The following is a 19,484-nucleotide window of genomic DNA, read 5'->3' on the forward strand; positions in this document are numbered from 1 at the left end:
CGCGGATTTTACCTTTATTAAGTATCATGCAATGTTCGGATGTTACAATAATACAATAGCCCCAAGAAAGAAAATGAAATTTGAGAATGATGTATTATTCAGAGAGACAGGCATACTCGGAAAAAATGCGAGTGCTCCTATCGGAAATCGAATTTAAGAGCTTCCGATTACTAGTTCGGATGCCATACCACTGCTCCATGTTCTAACCTAGTTAAATTTAAAATAATATAAAAGTTGCCTATTAAAAGTTGGCGATAAAAGTTGCGTATTCCTTTACCGTTATCGACAAGTATACGTAAATTCAGCCTTTGGGCTGCAATGTATTTATTTAATAAACTATCTATCTATCTATCTATCTAGGTTATTTTCAGATTCCTGCACGCGGATTTTACCTTTATTAAGTATCATGCAATGTTCGGATGTTACAATAATACAATAGCCCCAAAATCGGGCGTTCACGCCAAGAAAGAAAATGAAATTTGAGAATGATGTATTATTCAGAGAGACAGGCATACTCGGAAAAAAATCCGAGTGCTCCTATCGGAAGTCGAATTTAAGAACTTCCGATTACTAGTTCGGATGCCATACCACTGCTCCACGTTCTAACCTAGTTAAATTTAAAATAATATAAAAGTTGCCGATAAAAGTTGCGTATTCCTTTACCATTATGTACAAGTACATACGTAAATTCAGCCTTTGGGCTGCAATGTATTTATTTAATAAACCATCTATCTATCGATCTAGGTTATTTTCAGATTCCTGTTTACGGATTTTACCTTTATTAAGTATCATGCAATGTTCGGATGGTTGTTTGTATGTTGCTTGCTTTTTTGTGTGTGCTTTTTTTTTGTTGTTTTTTATTTATTTTTCTCTTTGTTCTTCTTTTATTAAGCTTGTCCTGTTTAGATCTCTTGCTTGGTTCAGTATATCTTTAACATCCCTTAATTTACACAAATGTAATTCTCTCCTGTACATTAATCCTAGGCTCTATAAACATCTCCTACATCTTCTAATATTCAATAAAGCTCAGTGTCATTTCCTTGTTTACTTTAAAGTAGGTGGTGGTCAACTAGAAAGCCTTTGCTACTTTGACCACCACACACATTTTATAATTTGTTCTGTATTTATTTTTATCTTGTAATTATCTGTTGTAATACTTTACTTTCTATGTTAATGTTGTGTAAATAGTGTGAAATAAATGAACCTTGAACCTTGAACCTTGTACGATAGCCCCAAAATTGCGCGTTCACGACAAGAAAGAAAATGAAATTTGAGAATGATGTATTATTCAGAGCGACTGGCATACACGAAAAAAAATCCAAGTGCTCCTATTGGAAGTCGAATCTAAGAACTTCTGATTACTAGTTCAGATGCTATACCACTGCTCCATGTTCTAACCCAGTTAAATTGCGATAAAAGTTGCGTATTTCTTTTTTGTTAGCAACTCTAATTTAGTAACATTGCCAATGTCGGTAGAACTGAGTTGAGTAACTTAAGATCGACCAGTGACTGAATAAGCAAGCAACACTGGTTCGTTTAATGACTCAGTTACAAATAATTTTGCCAACAAAAACGAAAGAACAACGAAGAAGTCACAAATATCACATGCAGATTCACATTCAACAACATACGTTTTTTCATTGTCTTAACTTAAACACCGTTCCTACCTATTCTGTTGGAGGATTGTTCGGCTACATTGTACAAATTGAACGAATTGGCCATGATTTGCACTTAGTGTAAAAATTAGTTCTGGCGCGAAAGTAAATGCACTAAAGGTCTGGAAACCATTGTTATGCAAATAGCTAGGCCTCAAGTATTTAAACACTCGCTTCTCAATCAAGCGGGACCACCTTAAGATGTGTCAAGAGTGTGGATAAGCCTACAGAATTTTAAGTCGTACATTTCCAGCGATCGTTTGCTAAAGTTTTTCATAACCATTTCAGTTTTCAAACAATATTGTCCTTTACCTTTCAGTTTGATTGTTGCTGTTAAGAGCAACCGGTGCAAGAATAAAACGCTATCCACATATCAATCACGCCCAGTAGCCATCTCATCAAGTAACGCTTCGCAATGAAAGCGCAAATCAGGCCACTTGGGAAGTTTGGAGAGCACTCAAGACAGTCAAGAAGCTAGAGGGTTACGTATCTTTCGCGCTGTCCAAACTTTCCGCGTGCTTCATATCTCGATGAACGCAAACTGACGCATGAACCAATTGTTAAAAATTTTCGCGACCGTCTAATCGCGCGATCATTACGCGATTTTAATTCAAATATAATGCGCGCAACACAGCGCTTGCGGAGATAAAATGTTCACGATGTAAATGTTCATCGGAACAGTCCCTATTGTTATCGAATGGACATGGAGCTCCAAACAAGGCTTAAAACATTTTAAAATGGAGAAACTCCAAAATTAAATTTCAGTATCAATAGATTTAGGAAAACTGGACCAATCGTTAATGTGCAGAATTACAGTATGCGCATCTATATTTATAACAGGTCTACTCGAGTTTGTAGGAAGAGTGAAGTCTGAAGAGTGGCTTTGACCTGTTGCAAGCATAGAATGGAAACCCTCCGGCTGGGAACTTGGCTGATTCCTATTCCATTGCCTTCTCCTTCTCACTATAGCCCGCCCTGGATGTTCTGTTGCTTCCTCTTTGGGTGGGGAGGGTAGGTGGCTTAAATCATCAGTTTGTCCTTCAGCGCATACCTCCGGCATTACATATTGGCTAGGCCTCTGCATTTCCTGGTGTTGCTGTTGCATTTGCAATGCATGTGTGTGGCGGGTTGTGCGTTCCCTTCGTTGTTGATAAGGCTAGGAAAGATAGGGACATGATGTCAGAGGAAAAAAAAGACTGTTTACACAAAGCTTGTTTAGAGTTAACCTGAGCTCATGGCCACCTTGATGTCATATTTTACCCACCCTAACCTAACTACTGACAGAAGTAAGAAGATTTTTCATGATACAGGAGTCTACTTCACAGCCGAACTGTTCGAAGTTTGTGATAGGATTGTTTTAAAATAATATTATTTTATCTTACCTGTTCTTGTGTCTGGTGCAAAAGTTGAGCGCGCCTTAAACGGGCAGGTTTCTTCATTGGTTGCTGCTCTTGGCCTGATATTGCTTTGGCTTTCAGTTGCATTTCTCCCTCAGATGTAGTTCCATTACTTTCCAGCTTTGCCTGATAAATGAAATGCTTGTTTTAACATAAACCCCAAACCTCGACTCTTCAGGGACCGGCACTAATTAAATTGGGAACTTTTCTTTCACTTTCCACATTTTGCAAGTGATTAAAGCGATTCCATAAATAAAAAGTCAATGAACCTTTTTTTTAACAGCTATGAGCTAAATATAACTTATAATTTAACAAATGGATTCCATTGGCTGTTCGTAAGTACTCTGATAACGAACCGATGATGTCAAAACGTGGTAAGAACAAAGAAGTACGCAACACACACTATCAAATGGTCGACAATAGTTTTGTGCAATCCGTCGTATAAAAACTAAAATAAAGGGGTACGTAGGGCTGTGGTTACTATTGACTGCTGGCCTGTGACAACAATATTAAAAAACGTAACCTTGGCTGAGAGGTATCTATTACTAACAGAAAGTTATTTCTAGAAATGAAATCTCTCATAGCACAATAATACTGACAGTAAAATGCCTTATGGTTGCTAAGAAATGAAACTCAGTAATGAAATGAAAGGGTAATTTAAACGTCTTCAGTCTTCCACCGAAACGCGTAACCAAAACCGTAATCTTCAGTAACAGTAAGTGTGTTAATTCTATCGTGCGCGCGCCAGTGACTCAAGAAGTTACGGTATATGTGATGAGTGATGAGGACAAACAGAGTTACCTTCAAATCCCTCAGCAGCTGAGCTAATTGTCTTTCGGTTTCTCTTATTTCCCTCTGAATTTCTTCTTGTTCGGCGGGAGTTAACACAAACTAGGGGCGAAAGAAAATAGAAATGGTTAGTCAAGAATGAGTAAAACGTTTGTAAAAACACCATTTATCTTTCCCATGCAAGTTCGCATACTAGTGTTTGCGGTTGAGGATCCTTTGGTGAAAAACTATAGGAAACTGGCTTGCAAAAATAATTTGACGTTAACAAACAGCCATCATCACCAACTTGGAAAAGACCTCAGAGTTGAGATCATCGAGCGTACTTTCCCAATTACACAGTAATTATTGTATAAAACTCAGCCACTGGATGATGATATTTGCGCGCTGAAACTATTGGTACTCAAACACCGGACAGTATTTGCTGTCTACCTTATCTTCTGACACTTTCCTGTGAAAAGCATTTTGTTGGCAAGCTCAGTGCTGCTCTTGTCTGCCTGAATGATTGTCTCATGTTCCTTATTCACTTTCCACATTTGGCAAGTGATTAAAGTGATTCCATGAACAAAAAGTCAATGAAACGTTTTTTTTTAACAGCTATGAGTTACGTGTAGTATATGATTTAACAAATGGATTCCATTAAATGTTCGTCAGTACTCTGATAACCCATCGATGATGTCAAAACGTGGTAAGAACAAGGAAGTACGCTACACACCTTATCAAAATAGTTTTATGCAGTGCGTCGTATAAAAACTAAAATAAAGGCGTACGTAAGGCTGAAATCTCTCATAGCACAATAACACTGACAGTAAAATGCCTTATGGTTGCTAAGAAATGAAACAGTAATGAAATGAAAGGGTAATTTAAACGTCTTCAGTCTTCTACCGAAACGCCTAAGCAAAACCGTAATCTTCAATAACAGTAAGTGCGTTATGTAGACCGGAAGTAGTTGTAAGCTCAACACCAGGTTGAGGCTATGTATTGCACCATATTGAGTTCTCACACGAGGCCATGTTGAGATGTGGAAGTTTTCGTCGTGTACGAATAAAAGTTGACTTCCAGTTGATGTATTCGATGTTTTAATCCACAGAAAAACATGGCCAAGCTCGCAACACCTTATTCACTTTCCACATTTTGGAAGTGATTAAAGTGATTCCATGAACAAAAAGTCAAGGAACCTTTTTTTTAACAGCTATGAGTTACATTTAGTATATGATTTAACAAATGGATTCCATTGGCTGTGAGTGTTGTCCAATACACACAAACCGAATCCAATGGAATGGATTGGCAGTCAGTATACCATTGGTGAAGTGCATCTCATTAAGGGGACCTAGGTTCGGTTTGAGTATAGCTTGGTTCCGGTCGTCCATTGGTACCAATGGTACGATTGGTACCAATGGAGTGAGTTGGCATTCCATTGGTACACCATTGGTGAAATGCATCTCATTAAGGGGACTTAGACTATTTTCCTAATGGATCGGTTTGAGTGCAGTGGGATTCCGTTTGTCCATTTGTACCAATGGTACGATTGGTACCAATAGAGTGACTTGGCATTCCATTGGTACACCATTGGTGAATTGCATCTCATTAAGGGGACTTAGACTATTTTCTCTACGGTTCGGTTTGAGTATAGCTGGGTTCCCGTCGTCCATTGGTACCAATGGTACGATTGGTACCAGTGGAGTGAGTTGGCATTCCATTGGTACACCATTGGTGAAATGCATCTCATTAGGGGAACTTACACTATTTTCCTAATGGATCAGGTTGAGTACGGTGGGATTCCCGTCGTCCATTGGTACCAATACGCATGAATATAACTCGTTCTTTAATCCATAAACCGAAACAAGCGCGATACGCATGAATACAACTCGTTCTTTAATCAATGAACCGTAACAAGCGTGCTACGCATGAATATTACCGGTACTCGTTCTTTAATCAATGAACCGAAACAAGCGCGCTACACATAAATCAAAATCGTTCTTTAATCCATGAACCGAAACAAGCGCGCTACACATAAATTTACCTCGTTCTTTAATCCCAGAGCCGAAACAAACGAGGAACACATGAATATAATTCGCCCTTTAATCCATGAACCCAAACAAGCGCGCTACGCATGAATATAACTCGTTCTTTAATCTATGAACCGAAACAAGCGCGCTACACATGATTATACTAAAGAAAGAGGTATATTCATGTGTAGCGCGCTTGTTTGGGTTCATGGATTAAAGAGCGAATTATTTTCATGTGTTGCTCGTTTGTTTCGGCTCTGGGATTAAAGAACGAGGTATATTCATGTGTAGCACGCTTGTTTCCGTTCATGGATTAAAGAACAAGTTATATTTATGCGTAGCGTGCTTGTTTCGGGTCATGGATTAAAGAACGAGTTATATTCATGCGTAGCGCGTTTGTTTTGGGTCATGGATTAAAAAACGAGGTATATTCATGTGTATCGCGCTTGTTTCGGCTCATGGATTATAGAACGAGGTATATTCATGTGTAGCGCGCTTGTTTCGGCTCATCGATTAAAGAACGAGGTATCTTCATGTGAAGCGCGCTTGTTTTGGCTCATGGATTAAAGAACAAGATATATTTATGTGTAGCATGCTTCTTTCGGCTCGTGGATTTAGGAACGAGCTATATTCATGTGTAGTGCGCTAATGTTTCATGTTGTTTCGGCTCATGCATTAAAGAATGAGGTATTTCGCTAATAGATCAAGGAAGATTCAAGCCATGACGTTCGTCTTGAGATGCAGATTCCAATGGTGAACCAATCGACTGACTACTTCTCCATTTATACCAATGGTACCAATCGACAATTCGTTTTCGTTCGGCAGTACACGTATTAATGAGATGCAGGTTACAAATGGTATACCGATCGACTGAGGAGCTTACCATCGTTCCAATGGTACGAATCGTAAGGCTTCTTTGACAAATCGTAATCTTTTACCAATGGTACGATTGGTGAGTGTCTTTTGACGAATCGTAACCTTTTGTGTATCCGACATGAGTGATTCCAATGGTTAACCAATCGACTGACTATTTTTCCATTTGTACCAATGGTGCCAATGGTACCAATCGACCATTCGTTTTCGCACGGCTTACAAGTGTTAATGAGATGCATTTCACCAATGGAATTCCGAGAAATCGTAATCTTTAACCAATGGTACAATGGTAAGGGTGTTTTGACGATTCGTATCCGTTTGTGTATATTGGACATGAGTGTTGGCTGTTCGTCAGTACTCTGATAACGGACCGTCGTGATGTCAAAACGTGGTAAGAACAAAGAAGTACGCTACACACAGTATCAAATGGTCGACAATAGTTTTATGCAGTCCGTCGTATAAAAACTAAAATAAAGGGGTACGTAGAGCTGTAGTTACTCTAATCACTTTCACTGCCGGCCTATGACAACAATATTAAAAAACCTGACCTTGGCTGAGAGGTATCTATAACTTACAGAAAGTTACTCCTAGAAATGAAATCTCACATAGCACAATAATACTGACAGTAAAATGCCATATGGTTGTTAAGAAATGAAACTCAGTAACGAAATGAAAGGGTAATTTAAACGTCTTCAGTCTTCCACCGAAACGCGTAACCAAAACCGTAATCTTCAGTAACAGTAAGTGTGTTAATTCTATCGTGCGCGCGCCAGTGACTCAAGAAGGTACAGTACATGTGATGAGGATAAATAGAGTCACCTTCAAATCCCTCAGCAGCTGAGCTAATTTTCTTATTTCCCTCTGAATTTCTTCTTGTTCGGCGGGAGTTAACACAAACTAGGGGCGAAAGAAAATAGAAATGGTTAGTCAAGAATGAGTAAAAAGTTTGTAAAAACACCATTTTGCTTTCCCTGTTAACGATAACGCAATATGCCGACGTTGAATGCAAGTTCGTATACTAGTGTTTGCGGTCGAGGAACCTTTGTTGAAATACTATAGGCACCTGGCTTGCAAAAACAATTTGACGTCAACAAGCTGACATCATTACCAACTTGGAAAAGAGCTCGGGATCGACACTATCGAGCGTACTTCCTAATCTCTGAGCCGATTATTACTAGTAAACATAGTAATTATTGTATAAAACTCAGCTAGTGGATGGTGATATTTGTGCGCTGAAACTATTGGTCACGCTTAAACACGGGACAGTATTTGCCATGCACCTACCTTATCTTCTGAAACTGTCGTGTGAAAAGCATTTTGTTGGTAGGTTGGTGCTGCTCTTGTCTTTCTGAATGGTTGTCGCACGTTTCTTTTAAGCCGCCGTGGAGACCGTCTGGCGTCTTTTTTTGGTGGAGTAGGTGCCTGCCCTTTAGAACTTTCGTTTGATCCGTCTGGGCGTGTCTCCAATCCACGTGTACAAACCTTTTGTTGTCGCGGTTGAACTTGTGATCCACAATCAGATTTCTTTGTTGTGTGCCTTCGGTTGGGCGATTTAGCCTAAGAAAATTAAAAACGTAAAAGGCATCAGTAGGTTGACAATTCAATGTGTTTGTTTTATCTAAGCGAAACAAACACTGGTCACAATACAATTGAAATTATTAGTATACTTGTTTGTCTGGGTCCAGTTGTTCAAAGGCCGGATAACTTTATCCCGTGGATTAGTCGCTATCCGTCAGTTTCAATCTGTGCAAAGATTTCAGTATTTCCTCTACTAGAAGCGAATATGCACACTCTAACCACAGTCGGAAAACCTTGGACAACGTTTTACGTGAAGTATATTTTAGACCCTGAATAGTGCCTTATCCAGCGGATAAAGTTATCCGGCCTTTGAACAATAGGGGCCTGGTTTTTAAAGTGCTACTGTGATCAAAACTTTACATTTCTTATTATCTTCGGTATTCCAAAGTATAGTAGGAAAGTACTACTCATACCAAAGCTTAAGTTGTAATTCCGTCGGGAAGCTCGATTATTTCAAGCACAGTTTTCATATTCGGTTTGCCGCCATTACTCAATTCAAAAATGTCCGCGAACTGCGAACCACACGGAGAGTTGGGCCGAGCAGAATGTGACGTCATCTTATCCCTTTACTTCGCTGATAATCATCTCCATTGTCTTCAAAACTACCACTCACGTTAGAACACAAATCCAAGCCATATTCGCAAAAAATAGACAAAGAACTTGAGCATTTCGACTGCTTTTTCTCGCTTTTCGATTCCGCGAAGATGATTCGATGACGTCACGAGAGGCAAGCGGCTGCACAAAAATTTGTCGGCTCAAGTACTTGCTGTTCGAGCAATGGCGGACGCATTTTCAGTCAGCATTTTGTTGGGATAATTTGGCAGGTTGGTCTGGATTATATTTTCCTTGCATTTAAGGTCTAAAGATTATCTTGAAGCCCAAATAGTTTGTTAAAAAATTATCGATTTTCGTCGCAGTAGCACTGAATGTGGGGAAACAGTTAGACTTAATTATGTTTCAAAATCTCTGTGGTCTTATAATCTTTAAAATTGACTGGGAAATGAGCCGGTTGCCTTCCTCTCCGGTCATTCCGTCGTAGTTAGCCGCAGTGCGGCAGAAGTCTTCAATTTCCGTTTACCTGTGATCGGACTAGTTGAAGTTGAATGCAAAAAAAGTTACCTTTGGTAACTGAAAACTTCTTTTTTAGTTCTAGCTTCCCTCCAGTTACTAAAAGTAAAATACTAAGAACTCGAAGAAAGTTGGTGTCCTACGTGTGTCTGAGTTGGTACATACTGCATCTGTTGTTGACCTGGCAAGGCCTGGCCGGCCTGGTTTGTCTCTTGTTCGACGCTCTCGGCGTTATTCTCACGGCCTGATAACTAAAAGTAAAAACATAAAACTTTAACCTCTCTCTCTCTCTCTCTCTCTCTCTCTCTCTCTCTCTCTCTCTCTCTCTCTGCCTTCTGATGCTTGACACTGTTCAAAGAAACGCGCTAAAACGTCTCACCGATCTGTTCAGGATACGATCGGTGGTGAGAAAAACTCCTGTGAAAATTTTAAACATAGACATGATAGACACTTATTGCTGAGTTGAAAGCATCGTTATGGACCCTATGCAAAAATGGCTGACACTTTAATATTCTTTTCTTTGTAAATGGTCTGGATGATAGCAGGCAAGTAAATATTTTTAAGAAATGGACAACAACTTTAAGTTTAAAACAAGACATGTTTCGATCGTTCAACGATCATCTTCAGTTGTGAATTCGTTTGCAAGTTCGGTTGAATTAATACAAGCAATGACATACAAGTTAAAAGATACAATTCAAAATTTCGAAAAAAGTAACGTACAAATTTAAGATGCGCGAGACATGGAATAACACTTGCGCGAGCTCTACACTAAATACAACGAAAAAAATTGTAAAACTTGAAATAATTACAATGGTTATAACACAAAATGTTATGAAAACAAAAATATAAATATATAGATAAAATAAACTTAAAGATTAATATCAGAACGAGAGAATTAAGTCAGCATGTTTCAGCTGCTTATTTAAAGTGGGATTCTCCCATTTGATGAGTATTGCCTCCTTAGCTTCAACATAAGTTGTAGTTTGTTGGGTGCAAAATCCACGATGGAAAAGCAAGTCTTGTTAGCATTCAAATTAGCCTTACTAAACTCGTTCTTGAGTTCAAAAATGAAAAGAATATTTCACTTTGAACGAGCCCAGTCAGGCAATTTGGATCCATACAAAAGAATATCCAAATAGTCAGCCATGTTTGCATAGGGTCTATAATTTGGTTGCACATCAATGAAAACTAATTTTCAAAATAATAATTTTTTACACTTAGTGTCGCTTTCATACAGTGAGTGTCAAAGCAACTCGGAAATGGCTTGTTGTGTGAAACGACATTCTCGATCCTTGGCTCGCTTTCACTGTCCAAGTAAACGTGTAAAAATATTTAGTGCGCGTTTCCACAAGAAAAGCACATTTTCGAAACTTACTGAGTAGGACCTGAAACTTACTCCATTTCCCCCTTTATTTCTGAGATGATCTTTTGCTTTTCTAGCGATTTGTTGTTTTCGATACTCCTGCAGTTTCTTTGGTGTAACTATTTCGTCTTGATTAGCAAGCAAGCGATGTGGTCCTGATAGATTAACCTGCTTCATTTTGTTTTCAAGTTCAAGCAGCGTGCAATGTTCTGATTTGAATTTTTGTTCTTCTTCTTTCTTTGGCAGCGGGAAATTCTTCTGCTTTTTCTCCAGAACCGGCAACCTATTCTTGGTTTGATCATTTCCTGCCTGTGCAGAATCATGCACTTCCTCTTGCTCTTTATGCTATGCCGGGTGGACCAACAAAGGAAAACAATTAGTCAATCATAAAATGACACGAGACGGCAATCAGTTCTTAAATGTGCTGCTGTGGTGTTACTGTTGTCAAACTGACATTTATTTTTCATCTCTTTGAGAAAATTCCTGTAAGAATATGCAGTGGATCATTTTTTTAGGCTAACTTAAAGTGAAATTGTCATGGGGATGTTGATCTCTTTGTTCTCAAACTCATTAATAATTCATCAAGAGAAAACAAAGAAAATCACTACCGTGACCCTGGTTTGAATATGTGATCCTAATTACCATAAAATTTTGCCAACTTAGCCTTGAATTTCTCCAAGAATTATTGACCAGTTGAGAAGCCAAATCAAACACTCGAAAGTTTGTTTCATCAGATATCGAAACACCTCGAAGTCGTTTAAAAAAACTCGGCTGCACCTCGTTTTTTCAACCTACTTCTCCGTGTTTGGATATCTGATGAAACACGCTTTCTCGTGTTTGATATATTACGTGAAAATGGCTTAACAATGCCTTCATTTACTTACAACAACAGCAAAACTTTATTATATCACCAAGAGAGAAAGAAATCAACTGAACTCTTAATAGGAGCAACTCAACATCTGTTCTTAAGCATTTCTGGAAATGAAAAATGTACGAGACGGTACAACTTGAATTAAATTAGCCTAACTTTTTTCAAGTGGTAACACATTCTGACGTAGTCTATCTACGGCCAGAGACACAGCAGAATTAGCTTTAAACCTCAAACTACAGGTAAGTCTTTGGTACTATTCAATTAGCTACCAGGCTTGCAAAAGACCGTGAGAAAAAGCGGGAGACTTCTGTTGTCGCCTTATGTGGCACTAAGCGATGATGATGATGATGATGATGGGGTACTCTATCGCTAAAAAAAGTACCCAGGGTTCCTTTCTAAATTATCGCTTAGTTTTCGCTTCACGGTCTTTGAATGTTGTGGGTCAGGCAATTCCAGCCGTGACCATCTTCCCCAGGCATTTATAATTTTGTTCATCCCCATGGTAAAGCATTTGTCATCAGAAGACTGACAGAGGGTGGAGTATTTTTGTCGTTTTTTCCTACAGTAGGAAATTGCAGAGTTTCTGCTCGTTAACATACTATGTTTACTTCATTTATGTTATAGTCGTAAAATGTTTACTGTGGTATTCCAAATTAAGATACCGTGTTGAAGTAAGGAAATATTAAGAGCTCTGTTTTGACGATTTTATACAATTAAATACTGATTCAATCAGTTACTTTCCTACTTGGAATTGAAATTTTTGGGGGCTTTGGACCTGACCCTCGCGTGGAGCATCTGTATCCTTTTCTAAGCTAAACTTTGTGTTTTTTTTGGCAAAACTGTGAAGTCTGTTTGACTATACCGTGGGGCATTTGCAGCTGTCCAAAGCGAAAATGACAGATGCCCGGGGAGGCTGGTCACGTATACTTTGATCGCCGTTAATTGCTGACGATCACCCGTTGCCTTTCCATACCACCACGCAGGTCTGGTAGGCAGTTGATGATCGTTAACGATTAGAGGTTTAAGTAGCTAAATTTGTACCTCCTTAGGATCTTCATTCTGATGATAGTCTTGATTGGCAACATTCGGAAGTGTTACTTGTTCCCCCGGCATTTTCTTCACCTCTCTTACTTTCCTGATTGTCCCATCAGACTGAAAATAAATTGGAGCATGCAGATAATTTAGGATCCAAGGACATTAGAAAACTGAAACTGTTTGTTTTTCCCATAGCTGTAGCCGTCGTGGTTTCTCACGGTACCTCTCTGAATTGGACGCTTTGTGAAAATCGTGATAAGTGGTTGCTTAAAACTTTGCAACATATCAAGACATCAAGTTCAAGTGTAGCAGCGTACGAGAAAAACGGTTCGGCATACCGAATACCGCACCCTAGATGACAAAACTGCTGGTATCGTAAAGAACGTGAAAAGAGGCACTTTAAATAATAACTGCTAAATGATTTCAATCCTACCAGGTCAAACTCTTCCGGTCCGAAATCTGCAGGCAGGTGCAAATTATATTGATTTCCTCTACTTGACTTTGCCATGTGGACTAATGGTGGGCGTCAGTTTTCCAAGATTGCTCAGCTTTCGCAAAGACTTTACCTAAATACGTAGAATGGACAATTAATGTGTATAACTTTTAAAACGTGATGGATTTATAAGCTTTTGTAACATTGTAGCGTTCATCAACCGCATTTTTATACGTAAATTGTAAACAATGGTCGACATTCATTATAAACAGTTACTTAACAATTATTGCACGAAGTTGAGCATGATAGCGAGAATTATTAAGGCTGAGGTTTGTATTATCTACCGAGGCCGAAAGCTTTGACAATTCTAGCTGTCGTGCAAAAAACGAATTCAAAAATTGTTTTATTATGCACACGCATGACCTTATGTTAACCAAAAAGGACACAAGAAACAAACATGCACTGAACGACACATCAACTTGCTGAAGAAAAGCCTTTTGTCAACTTAAGTACGCTCTAAAAGTTTCCAGACCAATCTTACTTTGTACGAGATCACCAGAAAGCTAAGTGGGAGATTCCAGAATACGTGTAAGCCAGTGAGAAACGAGGCAGGCGTGTTGCTTAGGACAGTAGAGAAGGAGATGCACCGGTAGGGGGAGCACTTCCAAAGAGTGCTTAACCATGAAGAGCCGCTCAACCCGCCAGAGGTGAAGCCAAGTGACGAACTTAACATCAGGACAGGTCACATCACACGTATTGAAATCAAGAATGCGATAAAGATGTTAAAAAACGGGAAGGCTGCAGGAGGTGACAATATTCCACCAGAGGCAATTAAGGCGGGAGGGAATACATTAGAGGAGGTTCTTCTGAACCTCTTCAACAGGATATGGAGCGAGGAGAAGATACCAGAGGAGTGGAGGAAAGGTCTGGTAATCAAGCTGCCCAAGAAAGGTGATCTGAGTTGCTGTAAAAACTGGCGTGGCATCGTGTTGCTGAACATGGCAAGTAAGGTGTTTTGCAGAGTGATCCTAGAGCGCATCAATACTGCGCTGGATGGAAAGCTGAGAGAGGAACAGGCGGGCTTCCGAGCGGGCCGAAGCTGTACGGATCAAATAGCAACACTGCGCATTATTGTAGAGCAGAGTATCGAGTGGCAGTCCTCCTTGTACATCATCTTTATAGATTTCGAAAAGGCCTTCGATATTATCAGCAGAGATGTTCTGTGGAGGTTGTTGCCGCATTATGGGATGCCTGACAAGATAGCCACCATCATCACAGTTCTCTATGAGGGTTTCTCCGCACAGGTGATACATAATGGCCAGAAGACTCAACCATTGAATATGAGGACTGGGGTAAGGCAAGGCTGCCTGCTATCTCCCTTGCTGTTTCTGGTCGCCCTGGATTGGGTGACGAGGACAGCCTTTGACAGGAAGAGAGGAATCCAGTGGACCTTTACGACATCGTTAGAAGACCTGGACTTTGCCGATGATCTGGCCCTACTGTCGCACAGAATACAGGATATGAGGGATAAGACACGGGCCTTGGAGGTACAAAGTGCGAAGGTAGGCCTGAAGATCAATGCCACCAAGACAAGGCTGATGCGTATTGGTACCAAACGTGGCGATGGTGTATCGGTCGCTGGGGTGCGGGTTGACGAATTGAAGTGGACGAGTTCACATACCTTGGGAGCATTGTAAGCAAGAAGGGAGGCATTAATGATGACATTCAGGCACGAATTGGAAAGGCAAGACAGGCATTTGCGATGCTAAGACCAATATGGCGATCCACGGCACTAACAACCAAGACGCCAAGCTGAGAGTCTTTGGGTCAAATGTAAAGGCGGTGCTCTTGTTTGGTTCTGAAACTTGGAGGCTGACGAAGGGACTGGAGCAGAAGCTGCAAGTGCTCATCAATAAGAGCCTGAGGAACATTTTGTGGATTTGGTGGCCTAGAAAATTCAGCAGCAAGGAGCTTTGGAGACAAACGACCGATAGAGGAAGAAATAAGACAGCGAGCTTGGTGTTGGATCGGCCACACACGCTGAGGAGACCAGATGGACATGTATTCAAGAGGGCACTGGAGTGGAACCCGTACAGGGGAATCGAAAGAGAGGAAGACCCCAGAACATCTGGAGACGCACAAGAATGGCAGAGTTGGCGGAGAAACATCTTACGTGTAACGAGGCAAAAGGCACTGCACAAAATAGGGTTAGGTGGCGCGCTAGTTGAGGACCTATGTTTCACATAGGAACAAAGAGGATTAAGTAAGTAAGTACAGGTGGAAACGTTTTTTTTCCCGTCGCCATGGAGCTAATGAAATAGTTTGAGTCACAAAAATAGCATGATGTCTTTTCGGCATCCCCTTGCGTTACCCTACTTATCGTCATACCGGGAAATATTTTACGATAACTGTAATAGCCACACACATTCAGGCCAGACTCACGTTTTCTATTCTGGTTATGTAATGTCAATAAGTGTAAGATTACATTTGAATTGTCCTCGTCTAATCAAGAAAAAATATGGAAAGAGAAACAGATTAGTAAAAATTGAAATCAAAACTTTATTTTTTTGTGAAGTTGATTTCCAGTAGCGACCTTTCTCCTCGCATAATGCTTCCACAATCAGTCAAACTAAGCGTGATTTTTTCGCCACAGGAACTTTCCAATTTCCACCGTTTAAAATGTCCAGTACTTCTTAGAAGTTATTCCTTCGATTTATCGCTTTAAAGGGGTTAGTTTTCTTTCTGAAAACGGCATATTTGAATCTAAAACATGTAAACAACATGGCCGCGAGTTTGAAAGACAAGTGGCTATGTGACGTCACACAGATAGGGATGAGTCGATCCCGTCCCTCTCTATCCAGATAATTGATTCTGATTGGGCCTTTATTGTTGAAGACAATGAGAACAACAGAGGGCAAATATATCCCTTCTAGGAGAGAACAAAATTTAATTCAGGTTCAATAAGTTTATTCATTGCAATTTGTGACTACGAAGAAAAAAAACCGGAGCGCGACCGAAATTTTGACACGGTCTGTCCTGAGGGCATCCGGCATAAAAGATTTTTTCAGTCTTTTCCCTCAAAGAACCTTTAGTTTGGTTTGACAGTTTTCCTTTCTCTTGCTCTCTCTCTTTTTTTGGCAGTTTTGAATGTTCGAATGGTCGAAACGCCGTACTTTATAAATGCAAAATACCTATCAGGGAAATCTCTTGCGAGAAAATATGCCTGACAAAATAATATGATTTACACCAAGGTAAACATATTACACAAATTAGTAACACTAGATTTTAATCCAGTATAACTCAGAACGAGCGAGGGATGAAATAACACTCTTCCTGAAATATGATAACATGTCACAGTTTCCTTTATTAATCTGTATTGATTACCTTTATTAATCTGTATTGATTACCTAGGTATTGGCAAAACAATTTTGAATTTTCGAAATTCCGTAATTATATTATCGTGCGGAGATTAGAACCAAAATCCATTGCCGTCTTGCATCATCGACTGGTCAGGCGTCCAAACGGTCGAAAACCGTGAAAAAGCATATGTTACAACTAGCAATAAACTAAAATAACATTTAATGTTACGTTGCTTCTGGAGTGGAAGTCAAAGTGTTGATGATTCCGCAATCGTGCGTGTTTCGTTTGCAGAAACCGTTGCTAGGTGATGCGTTCATGCGGAGTTTATGAAGGATCAGGAACCGGAAAAAATGAAAGACGAAATGATTGTATTTTGTGGGCCTTACATATGAATAAAGCGCAAGGAAATGCTAATCAAGTTAATTGTCGAAGGCTTAGCAAGCCCTGAAGTAGACTTGTTCGTTAAAACGGACAAAGTCTATCACTCACGGTGCTCAAGAGGCAGATTCAGCGAATGGCAGGCTTATTTTGCAGAACTCGCCGAATGCCCAACACCGAATCCATAATAGTCCTATAATGTCGGATGTCTGCCATACAACAACTAAAAGCTAACCGTCTGTACAATCAAGCACTGATTAAGTTATGGCAGACATGGCATAAAAGGACTTCGATGGATTCGGCGTTCGGAGTTTGGCATTCGGTGATCTGCAAAATACCCCGCCGCTCACTGTAGGGAATTTCGCGTATGTGCTTTTGTGGGTAACTGTACTGGTTAAGTATCCTCACACTCAATTACGAGCATCCCAAATCTTCCAGATATAATATTTATACAAAACACTGATCGCCCGGCTTTTCGATTCGCTTATTAGGTAAACCAAATAAGCAAGCTTATTTATATATTGTTTCCATAAACACAAGTCAGTTCTCTTGCAATCATTCACGCTTCGGTTGAACTTTCGTCGTTTCGCTGTATTTCTGCCTGTATTTGCTCTAATATTTACAATTCAAGGAAATATATCGTAAAATAAGTTAATTTACCTTAATAATTACAAAGAGATACCTTTTTTGCTAACTTATTAAGCCGCCATACAATGGGACAGTATCCATTAGCGGACTCCGGTGAGCACCGTCACAAGCAGATAGCATACGGATATCCGCAATACGGATAACAATAGCATATCAATTCCTTTTCGACGTTGATTCTGTCCGGGATAACTATTTCAGGCAAACGTTTAAAAAAGTAGTACCATGAAAATACATCGACCTACCTATTTTATAGAGATCACGAGGCTGACTTCATGTACTCAACGTCCCGCAACGTATGTTGTGTTGGCAGTTGAGTCGGTCATGATGGCATGAGCCGAGTGGCGAATGTACGTTTGCAGAGGAAAAACCAATCACATATTTTTCGTATTTTTAAGCGCAGTGTTCAGCAATTTGAAGAGGGAAAACAAAATGGCGAAACGTAGTGTTTAAGTCCAGCAACTTTGAAGTAGGGTTTTTTCCCGAAATTCCGTACTACTGTCTGTATCCAATCATAGACATACGGACATCAATGACATCATATAGTCAATCAGAGGGTCATTGATTATGGCCGATGATCCGCCAATCAGTAATCGATGACCAATCGATAGACCATAAAATGTTTAGCCGTCACATCGATCTGAGGTCCGATTTGTCATTGATGACATCATTTATTACTAACCGATATCATCGCGTATCAGTGACATCAGTATGCACGATTTTAGCTTTGTTTGTTCAGCAGAACAAACTTGATGGCACTGTCAAAATCTGTTTCCGAATTAAAAGATTCTCCTCGGACTCCTCGTTGCTGTTTGATGTTGAACCAAACCTTCTCTGATTGGTTTTGACAACTCTAACTCTTTCAGAACCCCTTATGGTCCTTGCAGAGGTCAGTTCAATCAAACTTCGCCAGTGAACTGAACACCATCCGACCACCATCAGCCAGCCTGTGAGAACAGACGCATTTTTAATACAATGTTAAACAATCATGTCTCGAGGTTTGAGTCAGTATGCCGGTTCATGTAATAAGATTGAATCCCGTCGTCTTCCACGAACAGATGACATCGTTTCTGTCGACGGATTTAAGAAGGAACGGATCTTCATTTTCCAGCACTTCCCTGGGGCTCCCTTCCCCAAGTATTCCTCCTTTTACCATATTTTACGCAGACCATAAAATCGATGATTCTCTTTACTGAATATCCTAGATTGTTCGCTGAAGACGGAGACTACGTAAAGACTCTCACGGCTTAAACTGACAGGGACTTTGAAAGCAATGTTCAAATCCCCCCCCCCCCCCCCCATTTGTTTTCAAGGATATTTTCAGTCTTGAAAGAAGTTTTTTATTCAGACTAGGAAAAAGAAAAATCTGAGTTCTATCAACAAAAGTCCAGTCAAAACTATGACCCGGCTTCCGATTAATAGTTCGGATTCTCAGCCACTTAGCTTGGTAAGAGACTTGCCGGCCGGGAGCTAGCCATTAAACTATACAGCTAGGCGCACGTGACAACTCACGCTGCTAGGACTGATTTGAATGTCGATGAGTGGCCAGTACATGAATGAAATGATGATTTTTTTTCTTTTTCAGTTATTGACACGGTCAATTAAAGGCATACTCGGAAAATGAAATTTCTTTCACGTATATACCACTCATCGACATTTAAATTCTAGATGCGTTCATGATGTTTGTCACATGAACCCAATTTAATGGCCTAGCTCCCCGACGAAATTTTCATAAAATTTTTCCAGTAAGTGACCGGAGAAAATGTACGGTATTTAAATGATTCCCAAAAGGTAGATATCCTTGGTGAATCAAGCTTGCTCAGTTGATCCCTCCTCCGCATGGTACGTACACAGTCACACTGACAACAACGATCAATTAATGGTTTTGTGCATTTCGTGCCGCCCTAATCTGAGGCCCTCCAAGGGGGGTTCTGGTGTCGCTTGTCGCGTGTTTTCGAGCTTGCTTGTCGCCTGTTTCGTTCGAAAAAATGTCGCTGTCGAATTTTCGCTAGAACACCAAATGTCGCTGTAGG

At 40.0% G+C, this 19,484-nt stretch overlaps 1 protein-coding gene across 2 annotated transcripts; it reads right to left on the minus strand.

Moving 5' to 3' along the window:
• Positions 1-379: 379 nt before the first annotated feature.
• On the minus strand, positions 380-17,955 carry LOC146454379 (uncharacterized). 2 transcript variants are annotated; one of them, XM_085095460.1, is made up of 9 exons: positions 15,511-16,326; positions 13,069-13,201; positions 12,642-12,752; positions 10,763-11,074; positions 9,510-9,617; positions 8,203-8,277; positions 3,854-3,943; positions 3,038-3,178; positions 380-2,811 (listed from the first exon to the last, which is right to left on the minus strand). In XM_085095460.1, the coding sequence occupies exons 2-9, from the start codon at positions 13,141-13,143 to the stop codon at positions 2,410-2,412; spliced, it is 1,314 nt and encodes a 437-aa protein (XP_084951586.1). In that variant the 5' UTR covers positions 13,144-13,201; positions 15,511-16,326; the 3' UTR covers positions 380-2,409. The 2 variants fall into 2 exon arrangements, with proteins under 2 accessions (XP_084951586.1, XP_084951587.1); XM_085095461.1 differs by lacking the exons at positions 3,038-3,178; positions 15,511-16,326 and adding an exon at positions 17,697-17,955.
• Positions 17,956-19,484: the final 1,529 nt, after the last annotated feature.

The sequence above is a fragment of the Pavona decussata genome, unplaced genomic scaffold (assembly GCF_977016875.1).
Source record: "Pavona decussata unplaced genomic scaffold, jaPavDecu1.1 SCAFFOLD_302, whole genome shotgun sequence".
Taxonomy (NCBI): Eukaryota; Metazoa; Cnidaria; class Anthozoa; order Scleractinia; family Agariciidae; genus Pavona; species Pavona decussata.